Here is a 17,391-nt window from a genome sequence, read left to right as displayed (position 1 = left end):
ATACTTACCTCAGAACGAGCCCCCGCCGTGCCGTCCGCTTACCTGTATGACGGGCGACATGTATAGTCGCCCGTCTTCCGGGATCGCGGCATCCGGCCATCTGATTGGCCGGAGCCGCGGTGACGTCACTCCCGCGCACGCGCGCGGGAGCCGACGGTCACGGCACGGGGCTCTGAAGGAACGGCACGATCTGCCGTTCCTTCAGAGCGCATGCGCCAGTGACGTCACTGGCTGCATTAAAGGTAAATATCTCCTAAACGGTACATGTTTAGGAGATATTTACAGTACCTATAGGTAAGCCTTAATATAGGCTTACCTATAGGTACAACTTCCTGAGGAGGGTTTACTTCCTCTTTAAACATTGTAGATATGTAGCTACTCCTGGGAGGATTTATGTATAAAGTTGTATTATTCAGGTTATTACATAGCTACACTTTGTTGTGTCTGTACTGTAAATTGGTACTTTGATTTACAGTGTATATATAGAAATCACATACTTTCAGCACACATAAAAATAGGTCAACTTGCAATTCTAAATTTACACGCAAGTCTTGGAGAATTCAACATTGTACAGATCTGAAATATTCTAACTGGTTTAGTGATGTTTTATGACCCATAATTACTCAGTAAGGTCATTTGTTTAGGTGTGTTTTTCCTTCTGTCTTTTACACATATATTAGGTTGCATACTTTATGTTAAACTGGTATTGTAGATTTAAAATTAGATGCCAAACTATACAACTTGGTATCTGAAAGGTGTTTAATTGAATTTTTATTTTCTTAAGTATTAATTTCTCTGTGTGGTTTTTATGTTTGCTTTCATCAGCAAAATACAGAGCAAGATGCACATTTGAAAGCTGTCTCTGTGCACCACAAATATTCATATTTTTCATTGTGTCTGCTTAAATTATTTTGCACAGCATTTAATGTTATCCAGAGAAGACAGCACATCTGTTTCATCAGAATGAATAGAGACTGCCATCCAGAAGGCATTCCATGTTGGCAACTCACGGCAGTGCTTAAAAGCACGCAGCACACGTGCTCATTCTGTAAAACATGGAAATATTCGGTTCAGCTTCAGGTTCCACTATCATTTTCATTCTTGTTTTTTCCTGCTCTGTAGACCATTATGTCTGCACACAGCGGCTGTATCTTTACATGCATACTATACCCTGTATTAACAACTTGTCTACATTTCAAGCAAATAAGAATAGTGAAGTGTAGCGGTGTGTTTATACACCTTTTTCTAATTGAATGTCCTAGAATTACATAAAGACATAGATCAAGATATACAAAAAAGTGCAAGCTTGCCATAGCAAAGGACCACGTTGTGTTAAAGTGAACGTGTCAGCCGTTTCAAACTTAAAAAACAAAACTCCTGTCTAAAAACTAGTACCAAAAGGTGTTTTCTATTACTTTATAATTAGAAAACCCTCCTTGTGCATTTCTCTGATTTATTTCTGTTTTGTTGCTAGGCAGTCTGCTCTCTGAGCTAAGCACTTGCCAACTGCCATTTTCTCTATAGAATGGGAACATTCCAGTGGTTATTAAAGGCAGTCTTAATGGCTAGGGTGTGAGCAGATGGGTAGAGCATAATCCAGAAATACATGAAGTCAAGTCCCTAGTGATACAGTGGGGTAGATTTACTAAAACTGGCACACTCAGAATCTGGTGTAACTGTGCATGGTAGCCAATCAGCTTCTAACCTCAGCTTGTTCAATTAAGCTTTGACAATACAATCTGGAAGCTGATTGGTTTCTATGCAGAACTGCACCAGATTTTGCACTCTCCTGTTTTAGTAAATAAACCCAGAGAAGCTAAATCATTTGGGCACACAGGGGAAGGCTTCCTGGCTAATAAGTGTTATAGCAAACACCTCATAATACCTACTCGTTTGAAAGTTCAAAATGACTCATAGGTTCACTTTAAAGCAGGAAAATATGATTTGCACAGCAGGCCCTGGCATTACAGGTAAGTTATCAAGTTGACTCAACATGTACATTATTACAATGCATGGGGCAACCTTCACTTTTTCTGAATTAGCAGGGGTAACAACAAAATAGCAGCTATGTACAAATGCCTGGTAGGTGGTAGCAGAGGTCAGAGCACACTTGGTTTTGAGGCTTGGTTACAGTTTATTTTGTATTTACTTATTATAGTTACTTACATATATAGCCCTGTCAATTTATGCAGCGCTTCACATATATATTGTACATTCATATCAGTCCCTGCCATCAATGAGCTTACAATCTAAGGTCCCTAATTCACATTCATACATACACATAGTAGGGCTTATTAAGACAGGATCCAGTTCACCTACCAGCATGCCTTCGGAGTGTGGGAGGAAACCCACGCAGGCACAGGGAGAACAGGCAAACTCCAGGCAGATAGTGTCGCGGTTAGCCATTGTGCAGTTATACCTGTGAACCTGTTGGCTCTGTTATAAAAGATTACACATTTTCCCTGATTGGACTTGTTGTTGAGGTGAACATGGAATTACCAAACCTGTATAATATTACACCTTTGTGCTGAGTTGCGTTGTTGCAATCCGCTCTCTAATGTTCTAAAGTGTTGTCTAAAACAACAGTAGTGAGGCCGTTTGACACCTGAATTACACATACAAATTCTAAATTTGGAGAAAACAAGACAATTTCCATGCTTTTTTAGGTGACACTGATCAAATCTGAAGACTGCAGATTTTCTGCTTGAAAAACCATGAATATGTATTTAAAAAAAAGTATCCATCAGCTGGGAAATTGAAACAAACTGTCACAGTCAGATAACGCAACTGCATTTTTTCTTTGATGTAGGCAACCTTTTTCTTTCCATCACAATTTCAACAGATGTTTTAACAGAGTAAAACAACTAGTGGAACGTGTGTTTCAATTTTTTAAATATTTTAAAAATATATATATATATATATATAAAAAAAAATGTTTAACATTTTTTACGGTAGTTGTTACATAGGCATTGATCATGGGTGAAAAAAATACTCCTTTTCTGCTTGTGGTCTTTTATTTAGGAATCTTTAGATTGTGTCATATTTAGTAATTGCCTGCTTAAAGTGGAATTTCACCCAAAAGGTAAGTTCCACTCTTCCTCCCCTATCATATTTTGAAATGTTTTTTTTGTGGAACGGGCACCTAGCTTGGGCAGGTTCCCACTCATTTCCCTGTCCTCAATGTTGTGGGGCCCATCACAGATCCCAGGAGTCTATGGGACCATTCACAAGGTGCAATGCAGCATTCGCAGTGGAAAGCCGGCTGTGAAGCCGCAAGAAATTTTAGCTGAGTTCCCATGGTTAACATGCCAATGCCAGGAATGCTCCAGGGGAGGAGTAATGGATCCTTGGACAGGTCAGTGTCTGTTCAAAGTAGCTACAGTTTTTTGGAACTGGCTAAAGCTCCCTTTTCAGTCTTTTAAAACAATTTTACATCTGTGTTTTCCCATGATTTAATTCCTTACATGGTAAGTAGTGAATTGTCTACAATGAGTAGGCAGACATCTAGGGGTTGATTTGCTAAGACAATCTGCATTTTGCAAGGGAATTATCCCCGAAGCCTAATGAGTGAGATGAAGATCTGCTTACTTCCATCATTCAATTATCTGCAAACAAAAATGCTCTTTCTTTTATTTTCCTTGCACATAATTGAGTATTCTTTGCAAGGTGAGAATTCATCACATTCACTATTCTCTGCAAAGTGAACAGCCTATTTTCCTTTAGTAAATTAACCCCACAGAACTAAACTTTGAGAAGGAGCAGCTGAGCCTAACCATTGTGCTGCACTGCAAATTAAGAAGCATTTGAAATGAGCAAATATGGCTGCCCAGAGGTATATGTAAAGTTACAAAGTATACATAGAAATAGGGTTTAAAAAGCAATACTTAATATTAAATATCTTATTTACATCTAGATGAGCTGCTTTACATTAAAAAAAAATATACATTTCCTTTAATGTTCTGTGATTTTTGTAACTAATTTTTTAACAGTGTCTTTAGCCACAACTATTTCATGGTTTTAACCACTTAAGCCCCGGAGGATTTGGCTGCTAAAGGACCAGGGGTTTTTTTGCGATTTTTTACTGCGTGACTTTAACGGACAATTGCGCGGTCGTGCGACGCTGTACCTAAACGAATTTGACGTCCTTTTTTTCCCACAAACAGAGCTTTCTTTTGGTGGTATTTGATCACCTGTGCGATTTTTTGATCACGCGCTATAAACAAAAAAAGAGCGTAAATTTTGCAAAAATAACAATATTTTTCACATTTTTTTATATGAAATTCCCCAAAAAAAAAAGTAAAAATCAAAATTTTTTAACCTTTTTCGGCCAATTTGTTTTATGCTACCTATGTTTGGTAAAAAAAATCGCAAAAAGCGTATTTTGATTGGTTTGCGCAAAAGTTATCGCGTTTACTAACAAAGAGAAAGATTTTTGTCATTTTTGGTGTTTTTTTTTTTAACGCGTAATGGCGGCGATCTGCGATTTTTTTTTCGGTACTGCGACATTGCGGCGGACAGATCGGACCCTTGACTGACATTTTTGACACTTTTGGGGTTACCAGTGACATTACTGCAGTAATCAGTGCTATACATATGCACTGTTACTGCAAAAATGACACTGGCAGGGAAGGGGTTAACTTTATTGGGAAGGGAGGGGTTAAGTGTGTCCTAGGGGCGTGCTTTCTACTGTGTAGGGACATTCCTATTGGTGTAAAAGCAAAGATCAACCGTTCTACATAGTAGAACGGTCAGATCTTTACTTTTACACAGGGAGAACTGACAGGCAGCTTGTTTACACAAGCTGCTCTGTCTTTCTCCCTTCACAGGAGCGATCGTAGTGTGGCCGGCGGACATCGAGTCCGCCGGTCACACGCACTGACTTGCCTGTGAACGAGCCGCGGCGGGCGCGCGCCTCGGCGGGCGCGCGCCCGCTCGCTATAGGCTCGCAAGTCAGTGACAGGCGAGTGACGTACCGATACGTCACTCTGCCTGGCCGGGGCTGACCGCCGCAGTATATAGTCGTGCGGCGGTCGGCAACCGGTTAAACTCTCAATTTGAAATACTGTATTTTTGAGATGTGGTGTATTTTAGTACACAAAGAATGAAGGATTCTATGTGGTTGTTTGACCTTTTCAAATCTTGGGGTAAATATTTGCGTGTGAGGTGTACTGTTTGATTAAAATGCACTATTATGCAGTTGCATAATATTTGTATAGTTAATATGGTCCTATAAAAAAAGGTCATATCTGAATATGATGTTCCAGACAAAGAGATGTTATTACTTCAGCCTATACACACTGCCTGGCCAAAAAAAATAGTTGCCACCTGGAATTAACTAAGCAACTAACTAAACTAAGCATGCGGTAACTGTCGTATTGCATAGTTACTGCATGTGTTCAAAGAATGAGGTCAGCTGACTTCCTGAATATACTGAATGACCAGGTTATTCCATCAATGGATTTTTTCTTCCTTGATGGCACGGGCATATTCCAAGATGACAATGCCAGGATTCATCGGGCTCAAATTGTGAAAGGGTGGTTCAGGGAGCATGAGACATCATTTTCTAACATGGATTGGCCACCACAGAGTCCAGAACTTAACCCCATTGAGAATCTTTGGAATGTGCTGGAGAATGCTTTGGAATAATTCGTCGTGGAGTCTGAGGAGACTATGTTGGTTCTGTATTTTGTATTTGTTTCTAGGTCCTAATGGCTGAGCTCATTGAGATAGTAGTTGGATAGGACATCTCAGCACTTCCACAAAGTAGGAGTTGTATTGCCTCATAAAAGCCCAGAACAGCTACCTCAAAAACTACTTATGTATTAGTTAGTGTTAGCCATCTGTGCACATTGGTTAGCCGCTTGCTGACCGTATACTGTGTAAATACTGTGGCAAGGCCGCTCTCCTGTGCAAAATCCCATACCTGTACTTGATTCTGCACTTCCGGGACAGGGGCGCACATGTGTGCCACCGGTGGCCCGCTCCCACTGTGACTGGACTCAGCAGGAGCCAATCCAGCTGACACAATGTCTGCCGGGCCCTGCCGATCATTCAGGACACAGGCAGAACGCCAGTCTCCTTATGTAAACAAGGCAGATTACCGTTCTGTGAGAAGGGAAGGTTGTGATCCTGTGTTTCTACAAAGCAGGAACACAGATCTCTGCCTTCCCATAGTACAAGCACTCCCTAGGCACATATTTATCTTGCCTATTATATTTATGATCGCCCCTGATGTTAACTCCTTCCCAGCCAGTGTCATTAGCATAGTGACAGTGCATATTTTTAGCACTTATCACTGTATTGGTGTCACTGGTCCTCAAAATGTGTCACTTAGTGTCCAATTTGTCTGCCGCAATGTCGCAGTCCTGTGATCGCCGCCATTACTAGTAAAAAATAAATAAAATAAATAAAAAATCTGTAAATCTATCGAATAGTTTGCAGACCCAATAACTTTTGGTCTAAATTGATGAAGTAATTTGATTTTTTTTCCAAATTATTGCCTTGGTTTTATAACAGAAAGTAAGAAATATTGTTTTTTATTTTCAAAATTGTCGGTCGTTTTTTGGTTATAGTGCACAAAATAAAAACCGCAGAGGTGATCAAATATCACCAAAAGAAAGCTCTATTTGTGAGAAAAAAAGGATATCAACTTTATTTGAGTACAGCATCGTATGACACCCAATTGTCATTTAAAATAACATAGTGCTGTATCGCAAAACAATGGCCTGGTCCTGAAGGGGGATAAACCTTCCAGGGGGCCAGTGGTTTATTGGGCAGCAATGCAATACGTATGTGGTCAGAAAAGAACTGTCCTCTATGTTGACATGGACACTGTAGTGTTTATAAGGTTAAATCTGTGAGATGGAGAACTGAATGTTGTACCAGGGGAAGAAGGGGTAAAGGGTCAACCCTACCTTGTGTCTTGCTGAATGTGTATAGGGGGGAGATAAAAAGTTAAAAGTCCTATCTGTATTGCTACCCAGGCTTAGTTAAAAAATTGTGTCCACTGTCACAAATAAGGACCAAATTTGAATTTGAGGAGTACTTGATGCACACAACTACAGTTTTTTTTTTTTTTATATCTAGGGTGACTATCACACTTGTTCCAGGGTTACATGGGTAATATCAGTAGATTTCCCCAGCATAAATTATGTTTTAAACAACTTTAATGTAACCAAAACCTGTATAAAGGACATCAAAGTTAGCCTCAAAACTATTCATATCCAAAAGGGAATTTTCACTCCAACAATAATAAAAAAAAAAATGACTACTGTTTAGTAAAAAGTATACTGATTAAATATCATAATAATTACAAAGACAAATAGAATTGCTATTTAAAACTATTTATATTGAGACTTACATAATGCATTGCTTGGCAGGTATTGAGTAAGTATTGAATGCTGATCAAAAATAGCTATACAGCTAAAAAAATAGAAATCCCAGTTTGAGGTGTATTCCCACCTATGTAGCCAAACTGTGATAACACCTGTTTTACATTTTGTACTTGTTTCTATTCAATACATATTGCTTTTGATTTGTTGGGGGCTGGGAACTTGTGTGTGCTGGCAGATTACCATATGTAAAGTGGATCAGCAATGCTGTCTGTCCCAACAAAGGGTTAAATAATTCCTGGCCAGGCTGTATGTTAATGAAAGTTTTTAAAAAATGTCCCTCACTTTTGTCTCCCTTCTGTACATTGCCAACTATTCAAAGCAACAGAAGCTGCCCATAGTGTTCTATGTAGAATCCTGCTCCAGACAAACTGCTAAAAAAAAGTAAGAAATAGTTTAAAACATATTTTTAGGTATGCTGTGTGAATGGGGTTTATCAAATCTGACTGCAAAAGTGAAAATAAACTTTAAGCAAGTGAATATTACTGGTATGGATTCTACAGTTTGTTCACTCAAGGGGGACTGAGAAACACGTGGTAAAAAAGCCCTGTGTCTCTAAAATCATGGTAACCCCCTATCAGACATGTCAGTGTGGTAAGCCGAGCACACTCAAATAGTTACCATTTTGAACTTCCTGGCATGAGAGATATAATAGATGTCACCACAGGATTGCATCATATCACATAATCCACACTTATCAATGCATACACATAATCAATATTGCACTACCAAATATAGGAGTAACAATGTATGGCCACAGTAACAGGCTGTCTTGTATCTGTATAAGGTACACCAAGAACTTTGTATAAATATAGTCCAATAATCACTGTAAATAGCTCAGTTAATGAAATCAGCATATCTAATAGTCCAGGGTTCATCCCATAGTGTAGTTTTCATACAAAGTTGTAATAATCCTCAGATCATGAATCCGTCAAACATAAGGAATGTCAAAATGAGTGAATACAGTTTATGTGAGTATAAACGTTTTGTAGTGTAACTAACCAAGATAGGACAAATGATGGTTCATAAAGGCCATAAAATATCAGTGCAGAAAATGTTGTATGCCAAGGCTGAAATTCAACCATTCAAATAGCCCAGTATTCTGCCCAGCAAAAGCATTGTAACACATAAAGCCAATTGCTCTACCACTATGTCTACCCTCTTGTTTAAGGGTTCATGGGATCACTGCATACTGTATATAATGATGGGGTCCATCAATCAAATGTCACACAAATGTAGTTTCTCTTTCATTTATTGATGGACTCAGCTCTCCAGGATTCTGAACCATTAGGCTTATATTGCCCCCTACAGGAGTAGGTAGAAAAAAATACTTGGCTACGCCTATGGGCAGTTCTAGGTGGTATACTCCCGCTCTCTGCTATAGGCCTTCAGTTTTGTTACAAGCAGTGTCAGAAGTATTACAACTCCATAGAGGGGTGGGTTCTGTGTCCGTCAATGAACTCCGAGAAATGGATTTTACATTAAGTGAAAAATCCCATTTTTCATCAAAGGCAGAATACATACATGCATATATTTTCCTGTATAAATAAAGCAGTTCATTCTTGCATAATGAACTGCTTTATTACAGAATCAGTCTCAGTGCTGGTGTTACCCATGTACCCACTCAGACTTTACAATAAGCACCTAATCTAGGTGTTACATATAGTGTAATTAATTGTCTCCCAGTCATAAAGCATATGCCCACTCACAGTTCCTTTAGTGGTAAAGGTGCAAGACCAAACTGGTCCTCTCTCTCAGTCTTAGGGATATTGCCTACTCACAGATCCTTAATTGGCTTATGCTCATGACTAGAACAGCCCTAGATCAGAAAGACAAATCTTCCATGGCTGCATACGCAGTCCTATGGTCACATCCTGATAGGTTTCTCCAATCCCATCTGGCTGCCTCAGAAGTGGATGACATTTATGATATTGACTGTCTAAAATAGCATCCCGTCAGCCCCTCATGCCAATGGGGATGCATGGTAAGGAAATCATTGGGCTCCTCCCAGCTAAACAACTACAAAGAGAGCATGGAAAGTCTGCAAAGAGCCATGAGGTTGCATTACTCCGATTCCACCACAAGATGCCGCCATTAAAAAATACAATTTATAAATAAACATATGTAACAATATCCTTTCCATTGCTTTGCTGTTAGTCCTGTTGCATTAATATTCAATTCAGTATGATTCAATGTTTCAGGATAATGTTTTGTTATGATTCAATCCCACCTAATGAATTATGCTGCCCAAAAAATAAATTACTGTGGTATTTTTTTCTGTATACTTTGTAATAAACAATCTCTCAGGGGATATAGTTCTATAAATTATTTTGATTATTTGCCGGAGTGAGAATTTTCTATTGGATAGGATTAGTCTTGAGGAGTGGTTTGGTGAAATCTTTTATTTAGGTTCTTTGATATTAAAGTTGCATATGTTGATATACCAGACACTCCAGACCGAGCTAGTGGTTAGGAGGCACATATTTACTCTTTTGTCAGAAATCCAGTATGGTCATTGTCCATAACATTCCTCGATCTGGTGGCAAGTATTTTCGCAAGGATTTTATAGTCTGTATTGAGTAAAGAGATTGATCAATATGATGAACATTTCAAAAGAATATTTTCCTGATTTGTACTTGGCTTTTGGGAGAGCAAAGTTGGTGTGACATTGGGTATTTAAATACTGAAATCTTGGGGTAGTTTCTTGTGTCAAATGTATTGTTTGTACCAGTCGTCAAATGTATTGTTTGTACCAGTCTATCAGAATGACATCAAGTCCCAGAAACTTAGTAGGAAATGATTTGATGGCCATCTCTATTTCATTTGTAGGGATGCATAGGATCAGAAGAGGGAGATGGGCTAACAACTCCGTCAACTGACTCCTATCATGTAATAATATAGGAGCAAAAAGTATTTAATAGACTCCTGGAGCCTTGGTTGGCAACCTGTTGATCGCAATCTACCTGTTAATCACGGCAGCTGACAGGTAGATCACAAGCAAGGCTGTGCCGATGCTTCCCTCCAGCCTCGGCCACTTTCCCTTTATTAACAGAGTAGAGTGAGAAGCAAAGCAGTGCTGGATGGATGGCAGGAGAGCCGGAGTTGCTTTAGTTAACTTTGCAAGTTAACCAGGAGTTGGTTGATTGCTAGGCAGTTCTAGCAACCAATCATCAGCTGGTTAGCATGACAAGTTAACTCTGGCAGTTACCGCTCCTGCCCTCCATCCAGCACTGTGCTGCCTCTCACTTTGCTCTGATGTATAGCTGGTGTATGGTAGGAGAGAGAGCTACTTACACACGGCCATGTGCTGTGAAGGGGGTAAATATCTCTACTTGTAGGAGACAGAAAACACTGCTTGGGGGGGAGGGGGCAGAGCAAACCGCTATGGGGGAGCAGAGGACATTACTGTGGGGGGAACACAGGGGACCCTGCTATTGGGGGGGGGCAGGGGGGCAGAGGACACTACTGTGGGGCAGAGGACACTACTGTGGGGTGATGTCAGAGGACACTACATTGGAGGGAGGGGGCAAAGGACACCGCTTTGGGGGGACACATGACATTACCATGGGGAAGCTTAGGACATTTCTATGGGGGGGCAGAGGACACTACAGTGGGGGGGGGGGGCGTAAGACGCTACTGTGTGGGAGGGAGACAGAGGACACTACTGTGTGAGGGGGACGGAGGAAACTACTATGTGGGGGAGCAGAGGACACTACAATGGGGGGAGGGCAGAGTACATTACTGCAGGGTATGATGTGAAAGGGGGCAGTGGACACCACTGTGGGGAGTGGCAGAGGACACTACTGTGGAGGGGAGAAAGTGATGTGAAGTGGAGCAGAAGATACTACTGTGACACACTGTGTGTTCTCCATGCCGTCTTTTTATTGGGGACTTTTTTTTAAATTTTTTTAACAAAAGGGCGGCACTGCTGATTTCTACTGGTGATCTTTGATTTTCTCCATGTTGCCCAGGTATATCTCAACCCCTGAAAGGCTGCCTACCCCTGGCCTACAGGATTTCCTGGGTATCAGAAGCATTTGTGTCCGGAGGTATCTCAGTAGGCAACGTGACCCATAATTTGTCATTTTTATCTCCTTTTTTAACAGAGAGTTCTGCTTTGTTTGTAATCTCTATGCTTCAGAATTGTGTAGAGAAATTTTACATTCCTGCTTGCTTCCTCCCAGGCACAGAGCACTCTGTTATATATTATATTGGGATTGGAGATATCTAGGTTGGGATCAAGGGTGTTAATAAGGTCAACAGCGCAGATGATTTTGGAAGGATGGTATTGGGCAAGCTTCTCAGGGCCAAAATCCAATAATGGAATGGTGGAGGGTATATTGACGTTGACAAAAGCATATATTTACGCTTTATTCCCCTATATCTGGCAAAACTTGCTGTATGCTACAGACTAAAGATCTACATATAAGTATGGAAATGCCTCTCGCATAATTAGAATAAGTGGAAAATACTACTCTCTGTACCTATGGCCTTTTCAGGGATAGAATTTTATTGCCATTGAGGTGGGTCTCTGTTGTGTGTTCTCGGTGGTTGTGTGTTATCAGTAATGTAAACATGAGATGTGATTTTATTTAGAGTTTGCTATATACTATTTAAAAGATTGCTTATTTTGGTGTTTCTTTGTCTTTTATGTTCTTTGCAAACTAACAAAATATACAATTTTAGTTATTCAGCATGTAGGTTTAAAAAAAAATGCAAAGTTCTGAATAACTCTGATGACATTAAAAGCACACAACACCTTTAATGAACAATTTAACACACTTATTTCTGCAAAGCAAAAATGTAAAACATGGCTGAAATGTGTGTGGGTGAATGTTTAAGTAAACAAAAAACTGGTTCAAAGCCAGAAAAGATGAAGATGTACAGATGTATATCAGTATATAATCTTGAAAGCTGGTTGCGCTAAAGTTGGAAAAGAAAAACCCTGAAAAGTCTTCTGTTAATTTCAGTTTACTGCCATTTAGATGCACATTTCTTATGCCTGCACAAAGTTCTCTCTTAAACTTACAACAATGTGCTTAACAACCACCTCAATAATGCAATTTCAAATATTTCATTTCATTGTTACTGCTGATAGGCAGATGACAAAGTTAGGAAGAGAGGAGTGCAGGCAACTTAAAGCCCAACCCTGGGAAACTGTAAAATTATCCCTTGCAGCGGGGCTGCCCTCATACTGTAAGGGTTAATTGCTTGTTTACTTCTTGGAGACTCAAAAAAGTAAAATCTACTTACCCGATCCTTTGCTCCTCCATGCTGTTAGACCGCAGTCCCCCCAGCATCTCCCCCCCCCCCCCCATGTTCCAGCGGTCTAATTTACTCATGTAATCAAAATCAATGTAGGGTCCACAGCCCACCGCCGAAGCACTGGGAGCTGAGGATCAGGTAAGTAAAAGTGCCTCTCCCCTAGACAAAAATGAGCAGTTTGCACTTGCAGTGTGGGAGCAACCCCACTGCAAGGTATAATTTTAAAGTTTCCTGGAGATGGGGTTTAAAGTGTAAACCCCACAAGTGTAGGTGTAAACCCTAACAATGAACTTATCTTTTTTGCTCCATTTTGATGTGTAAAAGGAAATTTTTTTTATTTTTGCAAGTGCAAAAAATACCTGTTTATCCTGTTAGGATTTTGTGAGCTGATCACTTGCTGAACTTTCTTTCTCTATTGAATGTTATCAGTTACAACTGTTCCACCTCTCCCTCTTTTTGGCTCAGTAACATAAGTCATGGGCCTGTCCTGCACTACTTTTCCATAGATTTAGTATGGTGGATGATGATTGTCATCCCCATTGTGTTTCTGGCAAGATCCGGTTAAAAAAAAAAAAAAGACTGAAAAAAAAAACATAATGCAACCACCAAATCTATATACTGAAAAGCAGTAATATATTACATTTTTGTTCTTGGGTTTAGACATGATTTAAAGATATATTCAAGGAACAACTTGTACTTGCTTCCAGGGGTAAATGCACTTAAATATAGGGCCATAAATCCTCAACTGTGTGTTAAAGCATGATTAGTTTGTCCTTTATAATATAATACCTTGTTAATTCATTATAAAACATTTTAAATCCATTGCATTTATTTGATGTTCTTCCATCTATCCTTTCACACTCACGATTTCCCACACCCTAAAACTAAAACGTTCCTAAGAAAATGTGCACTTTATAATGTTTCTTCTTTTTTTGTTCTGTCTTTCAGCATACGTTCCTGCAGAGGAATTAAAGGCAGCTGAAATTGATGAAGATAATGTAGAAGACGATGGTCTTTCCTTAGATGTCCAAGACAGTGAATATTTATTCAGTGAGGAACCAGACAACAAAGAGACTCAGAGCTATCAAAATTCTCCCGTCAGTAGTGCAACTAATCAGGATGCTGGCTATGGTTCACCCTTTAGTGAAGCAAGTGATCATCTAGCAGATTTTAAAAGTACTTCCTCTAAGGATGGGCAGGACAGGGAAGACAGCCAGAATGTGGACAACACATCCTACCCTCAGGACAGCTTGGCACAAATCAAAGCAGTCTACACAAATTTGCTTTCAGAGTGCAGTTGGCCTCCCCTGGCTTTGGATCTGAAAAAATCAAACTCAAGCCCCAATGCAAGTAAACAGAGTGAAAGCACAGATCGAAAGGCTGACTCTGATTCTCCCACAACAATTACAAGCAGCAGCACTACTACAAGTACTAGTGTTAGTATTAGTACAACTAACAGTACTAGTAGTAACAGTGGCTCTGGATATGACTGGCACCAGGCAGCCTTGGCAAAGACATTACAGCAAACATCATATGGACTTTTGCCAGAACCCAGCTTGTTTAGCACAGTGCAGCTTTATCGGCAAAACAATAAACTGTACGGGTCCGTGTTCACTGGTGCCAGCAAATTTCGATGCAAAGATTGCAGTGCAGCCTATGACACACTGGTTGAACTTACTGTGCACATGAATGAAACGGGTCATTATCGTGATGACAACAGAGACAGAGAATCTGAGAGGACAAGACGCTGGTCTAAACCTAGAAAGAGATCGCTTATGGAGATGGAGGGCAAGGAAGATGCACAGAAAGTATTGAAATGCATGTACTGTGGACATTCATTTGAGTCTTTGCAAGATCTAAGTGTTCACATGATTAAAACGAAGCATTACCAAAAAGTGCCTCTAAAAGAGCCAGTACCGGCCATTACAAAATTGGTCCCTACAACGAAAAAACGGGCTCTTCAGGATATCGTTTCACCCGATTCCCCTGAACAAGCAGGAATCTCTCCGGGGGCCATTGCAAGTGATACAAAGGACCCAAAAACTGCCAATCCATACGTGACCCCTAACAACAGATATGGATATCAAAATGGTGCTAGTTACACATGGCAGTTTGAGGCACGCAAGGCTCAAATTCTAAAGTGTATGGAGTGTGGTAGCTCCCATGATACTTTGCAGCAGCTCACTGCTCATATGATGGTAACTGGACATTTTTTAAAAGTGACCAGTTCGGCCTCAAAGAAAGGTAAACAGCTTGTCATGGATGCAGTGGTGGAAGAAAAGATTCAGTCAATACCTTTGCCACCAACTACACATGCAAGACTACCAGCATCTTATATAAAGAAACAACCGGACTCACCTGCTGCATCTCCACATCCTGATGACAGGAAGGATATTGAAAAGGAGAAGGCAACAAGTCCAGAGCCAGAGAAAAAAATTAAAGAAGAAAATGAGGACTCTGACAAAAACGAGCCTGCAACTTCTTACCAATACCTCAGAGAAGAAGATTTAGATGACAGTCCTAAAGGTGGGCTGGATATTTTAAAATCACTAGAAAATACAGTGTCCTCAGCAATCAGTAAAGCTCAAAATGGAACACCATCATGGGGAGGATATCCTAGTATCCATGCTGCTTATCAGTTGCCAGGAACTGTAAAAACGCTACAGCCAACTGTGCAGAGTGTTCAGATGCAGCCTTCTTATGCCAGCAGTGTAAAATCAATGGCATCTGACCACAATGCTTTGATTCACTCTCCAGGAAGTTTAACCCCTCCACCTCACAAAAGCAATGTCTCTGCAATGGAAGAACTAGTTGAGAAAGTGACAGGAAAAATCAATATAAAGAAAGATGAAAAACCAGTAGAGAAAGAAAGGGTAACTCCTGTCAAGCCAGCATCTCCAGTGGCAAAAGAAAACAAAGACATTCTTAAATCCGAAGAAGCCAATTCTAAAGTTATAAAGAAAAATATTGAGGCTGAAAGTCCAAAGACAAAAAAAGAAGTCCCATTAGAGTCCCATACACCAAATGGAACAGAGCCTCTTAAAACAAAAGTTACTAATGGATGCAACAGCTTAGGAATTATTACAGACCATTCATCTGAGCCATCATTTATTAATCCACTGAGTGCATTGCAGTCTATAATGAATACACATTTGGGAAAGGTCTCAAAACCCATTAGTCCATCTTTGGATCCACTGGCAATGTTATATAAAATTAGCAATAGTATGTTGGATAAACCTGTCTTCCCCACTACTCCTGTTAAACAAGTAGATTCTAATGATCGCTACTATTATGAGAACAGCGATCAGCCAATTGATTTAACAAAATCTAAAAACAAACCTCTTGTTTCAAGCATGACAGACCCTGTTTCCCCACCTCTTAGAGAAAGCGCACTGATGGATATATCCGATATGGTGAAAAACCTCACGGGACGCTTGACACCCAAGTCATCTACACCATCCACTGTATCTGAAAAGTCAGATGCAGATGGCAGCAGTTTTGAAGAGGCATTGGATGAATTGTCACCGGTGCATAAAAGAAAAGGTAGACAGTCCAACTGGAATCCTCAACATCTCCTTATACTTCAGGCTCAGTTTGCATCAAGCTTAAGGGAAACACCCGAAGGCAAATATATCATGTCAGACTTGGGTCCTCAAGAACGGGTACATATCTCTAAATTCACAGGTCTTTCAATGACCACAATTAGCCACTGGCTGGCCAATGTCAAATATCAGTTGAGGAGGACAGGGGGTACAAAGTTTTTAAAGAATTTGGACACGGGACATCCTGTTTTCTTTTGCAATGATTGTGCCTCTCAGTTCCGGACTGCTTCAACATACATAAGTCATTTAGAAACACATTTAGGTTTTAGCTTAAAGGATCTTTCAAAGCTTTCTATTAGTCAGATTCAAGAACAACAGAATGTTTCAAAAGTTATCACCAATAAGGCTTTAAGCTCAATAGGTCTTATTGACGAGGACTCGGGCTCCACATTCCAGTGTAAGCTTTGCAACAGGACTTTTGCAAGCAAGCACGCAGTTAAACTGCACCTTAGTAAAACACATGGAAAGTCCCCAGAGGATCATGTGATATATGTAACTGAAATGGAAAAACAGTAACATCAAGTCATGCAGCCAGGTATGCAAGTGACCACAAGAACATTGCACTAAACATATTCATAATACTGCACTAGGCCTGACCTGAGCCTCTGAAATCAGTCTTATTTTTTGTTGCTGAACTGCCTATCTGGAATTTTTTTTTCTTACACATATTTTATATTTATATTTATATTCTCTTTGTCTGATTTGTGCATGTTTCTTTTTTGTGAGTCAATGTCTGACCTTTAATTTTCAACATCTGTTCTTGATGTTAAGCTATCTTTTGTAGAATGTAGTGGGAGACACCATTGAGAGACATTAATTTAACCACAAAGCAACACAAAGAACAATGACAAAAAAAAAAAAAACAAACATCCTAAAATTAACACGTTGCCATGACAATAAAGGTTGGAAAATCTAGTGGCGTTAAGTTAACCCTTTGAGCACTGCCATAGCATTTCTGTGCCTTTTCATATTAAATAAAAACATATTTAACTAAAGTCTATACAATTCAAACATTTAAAAATTAAAATATATTAGTTTAAAAAAATACAGAACGTAAAGCAAATTATGCATGCAGCCCTGGGATGAAGGAGGAACGCTATATAGTACTCTTAGGGTTACGATGCCACATATGT

The 17,391-nt window shown here is 39.8% G+C and overlaps 1 protein-coding gene across 5 annotated transcripts in view; it reads left to right on the top strand.

Moving 5' to 3' along the window:
• TSHZ1 (teashirt zinc finger homeobox 1) overlaps window positions 1-17,391 on the top strand; it is a 309,638-nt gene that overhangs the window by 154,546 nt on the left and 137,701 nt on the right. For 3 of the 5 annotated variants that reach the window (XM_082258300.1, XM_082258299.1, XM_082258301.1), the window contains one exon: window positions 13,605-17,285. The exons of 1 other annotated variant lie outside the window; for it this stretch is intronic. In XM_082258300.1, coding sequence (XP_082114426.1) covers window positions 13,605-16,774 — 3,170 coding nt within the window. In that variant the 3' untranslated portion in view covers window positions 16,775-17,285. Of the gene's footprint in view, window positions 1-13,604; window positions 17,286-17,391 lie in introns of those variants that run through there. One more of the 5 variants, XR_014225298.1, reaches the window with a different exon arrangement.

Source organism: Pelophylax lessonae (genome assembly GCF_965119305.1).
Source record: "Pelophylax lessonae genome assembly, chromosome: 5".
Classification (NCBI taxonomy): domain Eukaryota; kingdom Metazoa; phylum Chordata; class Amphibia; order Anura; family Ranidae; genus Pelophylax; species Pelophylax lessonae.
The sequence above is the reverse complement of the archived record's forward strand: the minus strand, read 5'-3'. Positions and strand labels throughout refer to the sequence as shown.